General features: G+C 40.5%; 1 protein-coding gene across 1 annotated transcript; it reads left to right on the forward strand.

The window, feature by feature from the left end:
- Window positions 1-2,808: 2,808 nt before the first annotated feature.
- Window positions 2,809-9,186, forward strand: LOC111967507 (zinc finger protein 892-like). The gene is made up of 2 exons (XM_023992568.2): window positions 2,809-2,967; window positions 7,143-9,186. Exons 1-2 carry the CDS (start codon window positions 2,865-2,867, stop codon window positions 9,068-9,070), a joined length of 2,031 nt encoding a protein of 676 aa, XP_023848336.1. The 5' UTR covers window positions 2,809-2,864; the 3' UTR covers window positions 9,071-9,186.
- The last annotated feature ends 4,255 nt before the right edge of the window (window positions 9,187-13,441 follow it).

Below are 13,441 nucleotides of genomic sequence, written 5' to 3' on the forward strand. Positions count from 1 at the left end.
ACCAACAGATGAGTTGGAACAAAAGCTAGGTTATAGGAAGTTTGCTGAATTTTTACTGTGGTCAAACAGCTTAAAGTGGGGTGCCTGGACACTGTATGGTAAAAATATAACAGTAGAAGGAACATATTATTGATTGTATGTCAATAAAACCAGGATCCAGTCTTTACTTTTTTTTTATATCACCTTTATTTAACCAGGTAGGCTAGTTGAGAACAAGTTCTCATTTGCAACTGTGACCTGGCCAAGATAAAGCAAAGCAGTTCGACACATACAACAACACAGAGTTTACACATGGAATAAACAAACATAAAATCAATAATACAGTAGAAAAATCTATATACAGTTGAAAAATCTATATACAGCATGTGCAAATGAGGTAGGATAAGAGAGGAAGGCAATAAGTAGGCCATGGTGGCGAAGTAATTACAATTACGCAATTAAACACTGGAATGGTAGGATGTGCAGAAGATGAATGTGCAAGTAGAGATACTGGGGTGCAAAGGAGCAAGATAATAAATACAGTATGGGGATGAAGTAGATTGGATGGGCTATTTACAGATGAGCTATGTACAGGTGCAGTGATCTGTGAGCTGCTCTGACAGCTGGTGCTTAAAGCTAGTGAGGGAGGTAAGAGTCTCCAGCTTCAGAGATGTTTGCAGTTCGTTCCAGTCATTGGCAGCAGAGAACTGAAAAGGAGAGGCGGCCAAAGTAAGAATTGGCTTTGGAGGTGACCAGTGAGATATACCTGCTGGAGCGCGTGCTACGGGTGGGTGCTGCTATGGTGACCAGTGAGCTGAGATAAGGCGGGGCTTTACCTAGCAGAGACTTGTTGTAGATGACCTGGAGCCAGTTCCAGTGGGTTTGGCGACGAGTATGAAGCCAACGAGAGCATACAGGTCGCAGTGGTGGGTAGTATATGGGTCTGAGTATATGAGTCTACTCACTAGAGTCCCTAGAATACAAAACAAATGAGTTTGAACAAAAGCTAGGTCATAGGAAGTGTTGCTGGACTTTTACTGTGGTCAAACAGCTTACAATGGGGGCACAGTGTTACGTTGGGAGCTATGCAGGGGGCAGAGTGAAAAGCAAGCAACAGACAGTATGACACAGTCCACCTCAAAACTTAAACATATTTGCTTACTAGAGATCTACTGAGTATTTCCCWCCCCAGTTTGAGACAGATAGTAATGTTTATTCTCTACAGTCCAATTTGTATTTCATATACAGTGTATTGTAGGCCGTACAACACAGTCCCAGTGGCGTAGCGCAAATTCCCAAAACAAATATTTTCCCTTATAAAATTCCCCTAAATGTACATTTTAAGCTGAAATAATGCCACAAAATCTATTTTCTCAACTATAAAAATAAGGTTTCCCTGCAGGACAAGGATTGTCCTGACTTTCAACAATCCCTGAGCTAATTTCCTGCTATTCTAAACYTTTGCATTTTRAAAGCTAATTTCCTGTCATTCTAAACAAGCTCATGGGCCCCTCTGCCAGTGCACAGTCCCCATTCAAAACAAACTATATTTGGTTGGTAGAGACCTACTGAGTATTTTCCACACCAGTTTATTTGAGACAGGTGGTAAAGTTTGTTCTGTCTACAGTCCAATATGTATTTCATATACAGTGTATTGCATTGGGGACTATGGAGGGGACAAGCCAGCAACAGTCTGTATGACAAAGTTCCCCTCCAAATCAAATTATATTTGGTTATTAGAGACAGCAGCATACCACTGCTGGCTTGCCTCTGAAGCTAAGCAGGGTTGGTCTCTGGATGGGAGACCAGATGCTACTGGAAGTGGTGTTGGATGGACAGTAAGAGGCACTCTTTCCTCTGGTCTAAAAAAATATCAAAATTCCCCAGGGCAGCGATTGGGGACATTGCCCTGTGTAGGGTGCTGTCTTTTGGATGGGATGTTAAACGGGGGACTTGACTCTCTATGTTCACTGAAGATCCCATGGCACTTATCATAAGAGTAGGGGTGTTAACCCCGGGGACCTGGCTAAATTCCCAATCTGGCCCTCATACCACCATGGTCCCCTAATCCCCCCCAGCTTCCAATTGGCTCATTCATCCCCCCTCCTCTCCCCTCTAACTATTCCCCAGGTCGTTGCTGTAAATGAGAATGTGTTCTCAGTCAACTTACCTGGTAAAATAAGGGTAAAAAAAGAAGGAAAAAAAGACCCTACTATTTTCCACCCCAGTTTATTTGAGACAGGTAGTACATTTTTTCCCCTCTACAGTTCAATATGCATTCCATATACAGTAAATTGCATTGTGGGCTATGAAGGGGTAGAGTAAAAAGCCAGCAATAGTTTGTATGACAAAGTCACCCTCCAAAACTAGTTAGTAGAGACCTGACTGAGTATCCCCTTCCCCCCTAACGTTTATTTCAGACTCGTAGTTCAGTTTATTCTCTACAGTCCAATGTGTACAGTATTTCATATACAGTGAATTGCATTGGCGGCTATGGAGGGGCCAGCAACATTTCTTATGACCTAGCTTKTTGTTCAAACTCGTCTGTTTTGTATTCTAGGGATTGTAGTGAGTAGACTGGACCCTGGTTTTATGGACACACAATCTATAGTTTTTCCTGTACAGTGCAATTTGTATGTGCTGTATGCAGAAATGTGTTTTTCTTTATTTGACCTTGGGACATGTTTTAAACCCACAATTTAATGCAAATGACACTTAAATATGAACAAATATGAATCATTGTTAATGTTTTGACAATTATTTTTCATATATCATGAATAAATACAGGTTATTGACACGTTTCTACTACGTGGGGGACTTTTATTTTGAATTTTTTTCCTGCTTTCCTCACGTCTTGTCGCTAGCCTGGTAGCTAGTTGACAACAATGGGCGATAGTGAGCAGGTAGAGTGGAAGTTTATGAAATTATACCTTACCGATATTGTAAAAACTATTTCGAATAAATCTGCTACACGGAGGTCGAAAAGAAGTAAGTGGCTCGCTAAAGTATCCATAAAATGTTAACGTTACAAGATAGCTATTAGCTGCTTTATGTTTCATCAAATGCAGAATCATCAGGCAAGCAGGCAATGACTGCAAGTAGGGTTTTAAAGCTTACGCTGCAGCGTGARCTAAATAAGCAGTAAGGCACCTCGGGGGTTTGTGGTATATGGCCAATATACGACGGCGAAAGGGTTGTTCTTCAGCCAGACGCAACGCGGAGTGCCTGGACACAGCCCTTAGCCGTGGTATATTGGCCATATACCACAAACCTCCGAGGTGCCTTATTGCTATTATAAACTGTTTACCAACGTAATTAGAGCAGTAAAAATACGTGTTTTGTCATACCAGTGGTATAAGGTCTAATATACCACTGGTGTCAGCCAATCAGCATTCAGGGCTCGAACCACCCAGTTTATAGTACCTGATAGAACAGCACAGAGGCATAGGCTATATGGCTATGAGAAAGAATCCAACCTTTTGATTCCCTACACACACATCTGGTCAACCTTAGTGAGTCCTAAGGCCTACATTAATACATCATAACTTCATTGGGGATTCTTGTTAGGAACAGTTTCTGTATAATTATCCTTGAAAAACCTAATGAGAAATACAACACATTTAGTCCATAGAAACTACATTTTGTATTTTATTCTACTCTACACTGCAAAATGTCTCCACCATGCAGTTTACACTCATATTAAATAATATCTTCAATAACCATTAATAATAAAGATATTTTTATCGACATGTTTTATACAACTCTGTAAATCCCGTATTGTTCCAGAAATAATCTTAGAATGATAAATGTTTTTTACAACTTGTTGACAAAAACACAGATAAGGCATTTTATAAATCAGGTACTAAGAGAAGTGTTTTTCAGTTTTGTTTTGGTGAAGACCTTCCTGAGTTTACTAGCAATTATAAATATTTGGGTCTTTTTATTGATGAACATATTACCTGTCTATACGGAACGTCTGCCCGACTCAGGAACTAGAGCTCTTGGGGGAGTCATAGGAAAAACAGAAACACAGATATTGGTTATGCTACTTATTCCAAACTGTATCAGACATGTGTGTGTCCTGTTCTGGACTATTCAGCAGGAGTATCGGGGTCTAAAAGGTGTTTTAAAAACGAACATGTTCATAACAGAGCAGTACGTTACTTTTTAGCTGTCCACAAGTTTGCACCTGTACTAACTGGGGACATGGGCTGGGAACACTGTGAGGTGAGATGGAAGGTGTGTATGGTGAGACTATAGAATAGACTGTTGGATATGCCAACTGCCAGAATAGCTAGTAAAGTTTTTTTTATGGGATCTATCCATTGGCGGCGCCTGGGCAACTGAAATGTCCGACCTTTTTCAAGTGTGACTGTGAACATCTGTACGAAAACCAAATTAAGGGAGACATAGATATGATTAAAAAACAACTGTTGATGCAATATGGGGGGGGGGGAAATGGGTGGAAATGAATCAAAAAACCAAATTGAGAACCTTTTGTTTGATTAAGGGTGTATTGGTGTGTGAGATATATTATGTATAACCTACCTAAAAGCAAGAGATCGCTATGTGCACAGGTCAGATCAGGGATATTGCCTCTGCGTATTGAAACAGGTCAGATCAGGGATATTGCCTCTGCGTATTGAAACAGGTCAGTATTGTGTTGAAATGGAAGAGGAAACACTATGTAACTATTGTGACCTCGAAGAAATAGAGAATGAAACTCATTTTATCCTCTATTGCCCTTTCTACCACGATATACACTTGCTCTTATTCCAGAAAGCCCACCAGATATATCCTGGCATTAGGTGGCTGAGCGATGAGTAAAAATTGAAATGTTTTTTGTTGTTGTCCATTGTGTATTTTTGTTTGCGAGAATATTTAGATGAAGCCTGGAATAAAAGAAAAAGGTCWACCTGTAATTCAATTATAAAAATATGTATCTTCTATGTGGTTAATGGCGTGTGTATATAGATTGTGTGTAGGCTTGTCTACCATATGTATCTTCTCTTTGTGCCAGACTGGGTTCAAGTGACTTCTGCTTCTTTGTTTGTTTATCTGTATATCTTATGTATGTGTGTATGTATGTATGTATGTATGTGTATATATACAGTGTATGTACAGTTGAAGTCAGAGTTTACATACACCTTAGCCAAATACATTAACTCCGTTTTTCACAATTTCTGACATTTAATCCCCGTAACAATTCCCTGTTTTAGGTCAGTTAGGAACACCACTTTATTTTAAGAATGTGAAATGTCAGAATAATAGTTGAGAGAGTGATTTTTTTCAGCTTTTATTTCTTTCATGACATTCCCAGTGTGTCAGAAGTTTACATACACTCAATTAGTATTTGGTAGCATTGCCTTTAAATTGTTTAACTTRGGTCAAACGTTTCGGGTAGCCTTCCACAAGCTTCCCACAATAAGTTGGGTGAATKTTGGCCCATTCCTCCTGACAGAGCTGGTGTAACTGAGTCAGGTTTGTAGGGCTCCTTGCTCGCACGACAGCTTTTTCAGTTCTGCCCACAAATTTTCTATGGGATTGAGGTCAGGGCGTTGTGAAGGCCACTCCAATACCTTGACTTTGTTGTCCTTAAGCCATTTTGCCACAACTTTGGAAGTATGCTTGGGGTCATTGTCCATTTTGGAAGACCCATTTGCAACCAAGCTTTAACTTCCTGACTGATGTGTTGAGATGTTGCTTCAATACATCCACATAATTTTTCTTTCCTCATGATGCCATCACTTTTGTGAAGTACACCAGTCCCTCCTGCTGCAAGCACCCCACAACATGATGCTGCCACCCCGTGCTTCATGGTTGGGATGGTGTTCTTAGGCTTGCAAGCTTCCCCTTTTTCCTCCAACAAAAACGATGGTCAGTTCTATTTTTAATTCATCAGACCAGAGGACATTCTCCACAAATACGATCTTTGTCCCCATGTGCATTGCATACCGTAGTCTGGCTTTTTTTATGACGGTTTTGGAGCAGTGTTTCTTCCTTGCTGAGGCGGTCTTTCAGGTTATGTCGATATAGGACTTGTTTTACTGTGGATATAGATAATTTTGTACCTGTTTCCTCCAGCATCTTCACAAGGTCCTTTGCTGTTGTTCTGGGATTGATTTGCACTTTTCACACCAAAGTACGTTCATCTCTAGGGACAGAACGCGTCTCCTTCCTGAGCGGTATGATGGCTACGTGGTCCCATGGGGTTTATACTTGCGTACTATTGTTTGTACAGATGAACGTGGTACCTTCAGGCGTTTGGAGATTGCTCCCAAGGATGAACCAGACTTGTGGAGGTCTACACATTTTTTTTCAGAGGTCCTGGCTGATTTCTTTKGATTTTCCCATAATGTCAAGCAAAGAGGCACTGAGTTTGAAGGTAGGCCTTGAAATACATCCACAGGTACACCTCCAATTGACTCAAATGATGTCAATTAGCCTATCAGAAGCTACCAAAGCCATGACATAACTTTCTGGAATTTTCCAAGCTGTTTAAAGGCACAGTCAACTTGGTGTATTAAAACTTATGACCCACTGGAATTGTGATACAGTGAATTATAAGTGAAATAATCTGTCTGTAAACAATTGTTTTAAAAATTACTTGTGTCATGCATAAAGTAGATGTCCTAACCGACTTGCCAAAACTATAGTTTGTTAACAAGAATTTTGTGAAGTGGTTGAAAAACAAGTTTTAATGACTCCAACCTAAGTGTATGTAAACTTCTGACTTCATCTGTATCTATGAGGCTTATTTTTATGTATTTTATTGATTTGCACCAAAGAAAACAAGTGATAGACAACAATACAGATTAAAAAACAAATTAAAACAAATTATATATTATATTACTGCTCTAGGGATGTAATTTACTATTATGTATTGATTTTTACCTTACATTTTCTTTATTTAAATGTTTTATTTTTTACTCTTTATGCAATGCACATTACAGAGAACACCGGAAGAAGAATGATCATTTAATTACCATAGTGAATTATTGTAATGTTTGTTTATGTGTCAATTAATCCCATAAGGGATGGATTAGCGATTTGACACGAAAATAAAATGTAATTCCTTCATTCATGTTGTTTTTCATAACTTTGGAATGATAAAAATAAAGTAAAAAAAAACACATCTAAAACCACCCCTCTGTTTCCCACAGAACCGGTTTCCTATCGTGAAGAACAGCAGCTGGAGGTGGCCACTCCTCAAAGCTCTGAGAGGCAGCTGAGAACTCCTCAGAGAAACTCCCGGAGGCAAAGTCCCAGGACGCATTCTAGTGTTCTAAAAGAACAAGAGAGGGGCTTTTCTCCCGTGTCTGCTTCTGGGGAGGAGAGCGACAAGGAGGCCTCCCCACCGAAAAGGAGGAACAGAATAAGCAGCTCCAAAAAGACAAGAACAAAGTCTCCCTCAAAGGATTGTGATGACTGTTCCGGGGCCGAGCCTGGTGAACAGCTAGAAGAGAGCACAAAAAGAAAATGTAAATATAGCAACTCAAAAAATAAAAGGACCAATATTTGCTGCAAGGAGGAGGATAATGACAATTTGTCAGATGAACAAACTGTGGTGGCTTCCCCCAGAAAAAGGCGGCAATGTAGTGACTTCAATGTATTTGAAGCGGAGACTGAGCCTGAGGTGGAGGAAGTTGTGGAGGAGGAGACTGAAGTGGCCTCTGCTTCTAAGAGGAGGAAGCAGGGCAGCCCCCAAAAAAGAACTACGCCTCGTGGAGAGGACAAAGCTGAAAGTGATCATTATGAATTGGTAGAACAGGCTGAAGAAACTCCCCCTAGAAAAAAACGTAGCAAGTCTAAAAAGGTAAGAACCAGAACTCCCTCTGAAGACGTGGTGGAAGTTGAAAGTGCCCACTTCAAGACGGAAGAACACGCTGCAGCTGAAGACACAAACCTCAGAAAAAGACAGAGGAGGTCTAAGAAATCTAAAAAGAAGAGATCCAAGAGTCCTCCCAAGGAGGCCAGCGACACTGAGAGTGATGGTGAATCAGGCAAACATGTTTCCAAGACCTGGCCTAAGGACTTACATGAAGAAGAGCGTGACCAAGATGGCAAGACTCGATCTAAGGACCTAAGTGAGGAGAGTGACCAAGGCTCCCAGACTGAGCCTAAAGACTTAAGTGAAGAGTGGCACTGTTCTGACCATTCAGAGGAGACTGAACAGGAGGTGTTACCTGCAAAGAGAAAAAGAGGACCCAAGAGCAAGAAGACAATGAAGTTAGATTCTGAAAACGTCACTGTTAAAAATAAAGGCAAAAAGCAAGGTGCCGCGGGTTTGAAGGCACCAAGAATAAGATTCACACCACCTATAGAGAAAAGGATAAGGGTGAAAACACTTCATATTTGCAGTTTCTGTGAAAAGGTCCTGCCAAACAGGGCTGCGCTGAATAGGCACCTTCAGCATCACACAGGGGAGAAGCCTTTCCACTGTGAAGAGTGTGGCAAAGACTACGGCAGCAAAACCACCCTGAAGATTCACAACATGCAGGTTCACCACAAGGGGACAAAGGACTTCATATGCAATGAGTGTGACCAACAGTTTACCCACCTCACATACCTCAAACGCCACATGTACTCCCACACGGACAAGGAAAAGAGGCCACACCTGTGCAATGTGTGCGGGAAGCATTTTATCCAGAAGTCCCACCTGGACCGCCACAAGATGATTCACACAGGAGAGAAACCATTCAGCTGCGAACACTGCGCCATGGCCTTCAATCGGCCGGAGTACCTGCGAATGCATCTGAAGCTGCACGTGTCGGGCAGTGAGGGACCAAATATGGCAGAGCAAGAGAAGACGAAGTGCACAGAGTGCAACAAGAGTTTTGTGAACCCAAAGTACCTCAACATCCACATGAGAATGCACACTGGGGAGAGGCCATACAAGTGTGAGGACTGTGCTAAGAGCTTCACCCAGACCAGTATTCTCAACGCGCACCGACGTACGCACACTGGAGAAAAGCCACACAAGTGTAAGGTGTGCGGCAGCTGCTTCACCCGTCGCAAGTACCTGGAGGATCACATAGGCAGAAAGCATGGGTCTTTACAGCAAATGAAGGAACAGCAGGATGAACAATGACAACACTGGGTGTTGTGTGGTAATGTAATGTTACGGTGGGGTCTGGAAATATTGGATGCCTTGATAAAGATGAGCAAAAAAGACTGTATGAAATAAATAATACAAATACTGAGCTATATTGTATGCAACATTTTTGTATTTGTTTTAGGGATGGATCCACATTTACATAACGGGTACCTGGAGGAAAATGGGGTAGAGTCATGCTTTTTCAATTTCAGTCCAGAGGAGTGTGTAGTTTGTTTTTTTATCTAGTCCAGGGGAGATTTTTTTGTTATTTGTAATTGATGAAATGTCTGTATTTCTCAGTGTTTTAGAATGAGTTGCTTATAAGTCTATATATCGCTGTGTGCCCGATGCCGCACATGTCGGCATGTCTCAATCAAATGATCCATAGACTATAGGCTATGAAGTGCATGCTGGGAGAAGCACAGAACAAAGTTATATTTCTAAGATAGCTGCTGGGATGGTGTAAATGCAACTAGACTGCATTACACACTGCAGTGGATATTCTAACCCTGAGCCCCGACCTGCTCTGCTCTTATGGCTGTGTTGTTTAGGCCTATGGTGGCAGTTCAAGGAGTCATGGTTCTTCCGATTTTTTTGTTTTGTTTTTGTTTGTTGTCGATTCGGTCTAGTAAAAATCGTTCGCCTGCACTTATGGACTGCCCTCTTCAATTCAAACCACAAGTTTTCAATGGGGTTCAAGTCTGGAGACTTGATGTTGATTTTGTGGTCAATTACCCATTTCTGAGCGGATTTTGATGTGTGCTTGCGGTTATTGTCTTGCTGGAAGATCCACTTGCGGCCAAGTGTCAGCCTCCTGGCAGAGGCAACCAGGTTTTTTGGCTAAAATGCCCMGGTACTTGGTAAAGTTCATGATGCCGTTGACTTTTACAAGGGCCCAAGGACCAGTGGAAGAAATGTAGTCCCATAACATCAAAGATCCACCACAGGGCACTCCATAAGTGCAGATGATGGATATCAAGGAATGGTTTAAGATCCCTCCCAACGTGTTCTCCAATCTCATAAAACATTTTAGAAGAAGGCTCAGTGTTGTTGTCCTAGCAAGGGGAGGGTGCTGGAGTATTGAAAACAGGGGATCCAATAATTTTGATCCCTATCTTTTTGAGATTTTTTATATGTTAAACAATCTCTTTCTTTGAGCAAATGTATTAGTATAAAATACATTTCCATTTTTTTAGCATACTATATAGTTCAGTATTTGTATTCTTTTTTTATAGTCTTTTTTTGTTCATCTTTGTCAAGGGATCCAATAATTGCAAACTCCACTGTATATAGAGAAGCTCAGGCCAGGCTGGATGGACTGTTGCCTAGCGGTTTGTCTTGTGATGTTGCAGGATGTTATTTTCCTGTCATGCCATAACAAAATGACTCTATTGGCTTTATAGTGGTGCCCATTCTGAAAATGGATATGTATCCTTAAAGATCATTAATTTGAGTCCTCAAGTAAACTTTGATGATACACACAATTGTAATGTTGTTATTGGTTTTCCATACAGTGCCTCTGTAATTATTGGGACAGCGAAGCATTTTTTTCTTCTTTTGGCTCTATACTCCAAAAGTTTGGATTTGAAATCAAACAATGACTACGAGGTTAAAGTGCAGTCAGCTTTATTTTTTATTATTTTTTCATCCATGTCTGGTGAACCGTTTAGATATTACAGCACTTTTTGTACATAGTCACCCCATTTTAGGGGAGCACTAATGTGTATTGAAGTAGTAAAAAGTTAAATATTTGGTCCCATATTCATAGCACGCAATGACTACATCAAGCTTGTGACTACAATTTTTTGGGGGAATTTGCTGTTTGTTTTGGTTGTGTTTCAGATTATTTTGTGCCCAATAGAAATGAATGCCAAATAATGTGTTGTAATTTTTTGGTAAATAAGAATAAAATATGTTTCTAAACAGTTATACATTAATGATAATGAATTAATGATACCTTAATACATCACACATTAATGATGAGTTAGAAAGGCACACAAATATCATACCCCAAAGACGAACCTCACCATTACAGTACCAATAACAGGGGAGGTTAGCATTTGTGGGGGGGGGTGTGGGGGTGGTATGATATGTGTAACTTTCTCATCATTATTCACGATTCATTCAGGATTACCTGTAATCATGGTAGCATCCTCAAATAAAAGCTGACAGTCTGCACTTTAACTTCWTWGTCATTGTCTGATTTCAAATAAAAACTTTTTGAGTATAGAGACGAGAAGACAAAATGCTTCACTGTCCCAATAATTATGGAGGGCACTCTAAACAGTGCATTCGGAAAGTATTCAGACCCTTTGACTTTTTCCACATTTTGTTACCTTACAGTCTTTGATTAAATCGTTTTTTTCCTTCATCAATCTGCACACAAAACCCATTAATGACAAAGGAAAAACAGTTTTTTAGAAATCTTAGCAAATTTATGAAAAACATAACTTTTACAWAAGTATTCAGACCCTTTATTCAGTACTTTGTTCAAGCACCTTTGGCAGCAATAACAGCCTCGAGTCTTCTTGGGTATTATGCTACAAGCTTGGCACACCTGTATTTGGGGAGTTTCTCCCATTCTTCTCTGCAGATCCTCTCAAGCTCTGTCAGGTTGGGTGGGGAGTGTCGCTGCACAGCTATTTTCAGGTCTCTCCAGAGATGTTCAAGTCTGGGCTCTGGCTGAGACACTCAAGGACAATCAGAGACTTGTCCCGAAGCCACTCCTGCTTTGTCTTGGCTGTGTGCTTAGGGTCATTGTCCACTGTGTTCTTGGGGACCTTCAAACTTTATGCTTACACTTTTGTATGATACATTTTTTTGCTGAGTGAATTTATTGTTCTTCATGCTTAATCAATAATTTTATACCCCTCATCATTTTGAATTGTTTCCTTGGTGGATTTGCTTGTTTTGGCCTTTTCACTGGAAATGTGAACATAGGTCATTCATAAATCTTCAGGCTTGATATAAACCAAAGTGTTTGAAACTCTGTGTGTCTGATATTTTCTCTTTGCCATTATTGACAATGTTGAAATTAATTGACCTTAAGAAATAGCATCTTCATACTTTTCTTTCTTTAAACAGTAACTCTGAGAGGTAAAACATTAGAAAGTGACACTGTCATGCATAATGTGAAGGTAAAAAAAAGTGGAATCTAGTCCTTGCATACTGTTGCCTGGCTACCCATCCACATCCTTCCGACCAACTGATGTTTCTTCTCCACGATGAGTCTGGATTTGCCCCCCTCCCCTCCCCTCCCCACAATGCGAACACATTCTAACCGTTCTGATTGGTCATAAAAACCGATGGGTTGGCTTCCACTTGTGAACGTTAACAAGGCGACACTCCATTTTAACTCCTCCCTCCACATTTACTGGATTGGTTGAACAGTGCAGAAGAGAACCTCCCCCGACAGTTTTTTATTTTCTTCTCAAGACCAGTATGTAGTGGATCTTGTTTCAGGCGTTTCTTTTACACCTGCTACATTAGGTCAGATCAGCCTACATGAGCCAGCCTACATGAAGACATTATCAACTTTGATACTCTGATTGGTTACATTTGTTCGAGACCACACGATCGCTGACTAATTTGTTTTGCACAACGCCCCTCATTTTGAAGTCCCTCAAATGACTTCTAGGATGGCAGTTTCAGACTTAATGTATGTAGCGATTGATAGAGCAGAGGAAATCAATTATTGGTGAGTCGTCAGGTAAAGTATACTGCATTATATGCATAATACATTGTGAAGTAATCCCTTTTACAATAAATACAGTACATTTCCAATACAAATGTAATGGTCTCTTCAATGTTGTTGACTTCAATGCTTAAGGCATAGGTGCTCTAACTCTTGTATATATACCAGACACTCAGGTATATTCAGTGTGGTGCTGATCGTGCTGTGGAACACTTGCTTTCTCATACAAAATCGCCAGTGAACCCAATAAAGGTTATTGCTGTTATGTGATTAGTTGATTTAATGCTTTAAAGCACCCTCACCTTGACATGGTTTGTTCACAGGAGAAGTAAAGGCCATCCGGAAACAGGCTGTTTCCCCCAGTTAAAACCAGTAGGTGGTAGACCTGTACAGTCTTTCCTGACAAAAATGATCTCTCAGACTCTCCGTTTTGAATTCTTTTGGAATTTGAGACATTGGGGACCCAGGGTGGAACATGTGGTTCAGTATGGTATGGTGTATGTATGGTGGTTCAGTATGTGTGGTTATGTTGAAAGCCAGACATAATCTCATCATCTGAACATCTTCTTGCTCCCGTCCAACTGAGCAGTTTCTCTGATCTTAGAATTCCTAAAATACATCAAACTGATTATCACATTCATGAATCATTATTCTAAACGGCGTAATAAACA

The sequence above is a fragment of the Salvelinus sp. IW2-2015 genome, linkage group LG8 (genome assembly GCF_002910315.2).
Source record: "Salvelinus sp. IW2-2015 linkage group LG8, ASM291031v2, whole genome shotgun sequence".
Classification (NCBI taxonomy): domain Eukaryota; kingdom Metazoa; phylum Chordata; class Actinopteri; order Salmoniformes; family Salmonidae; genus Salvelinus; species Salvelinus sp. IW2-2015.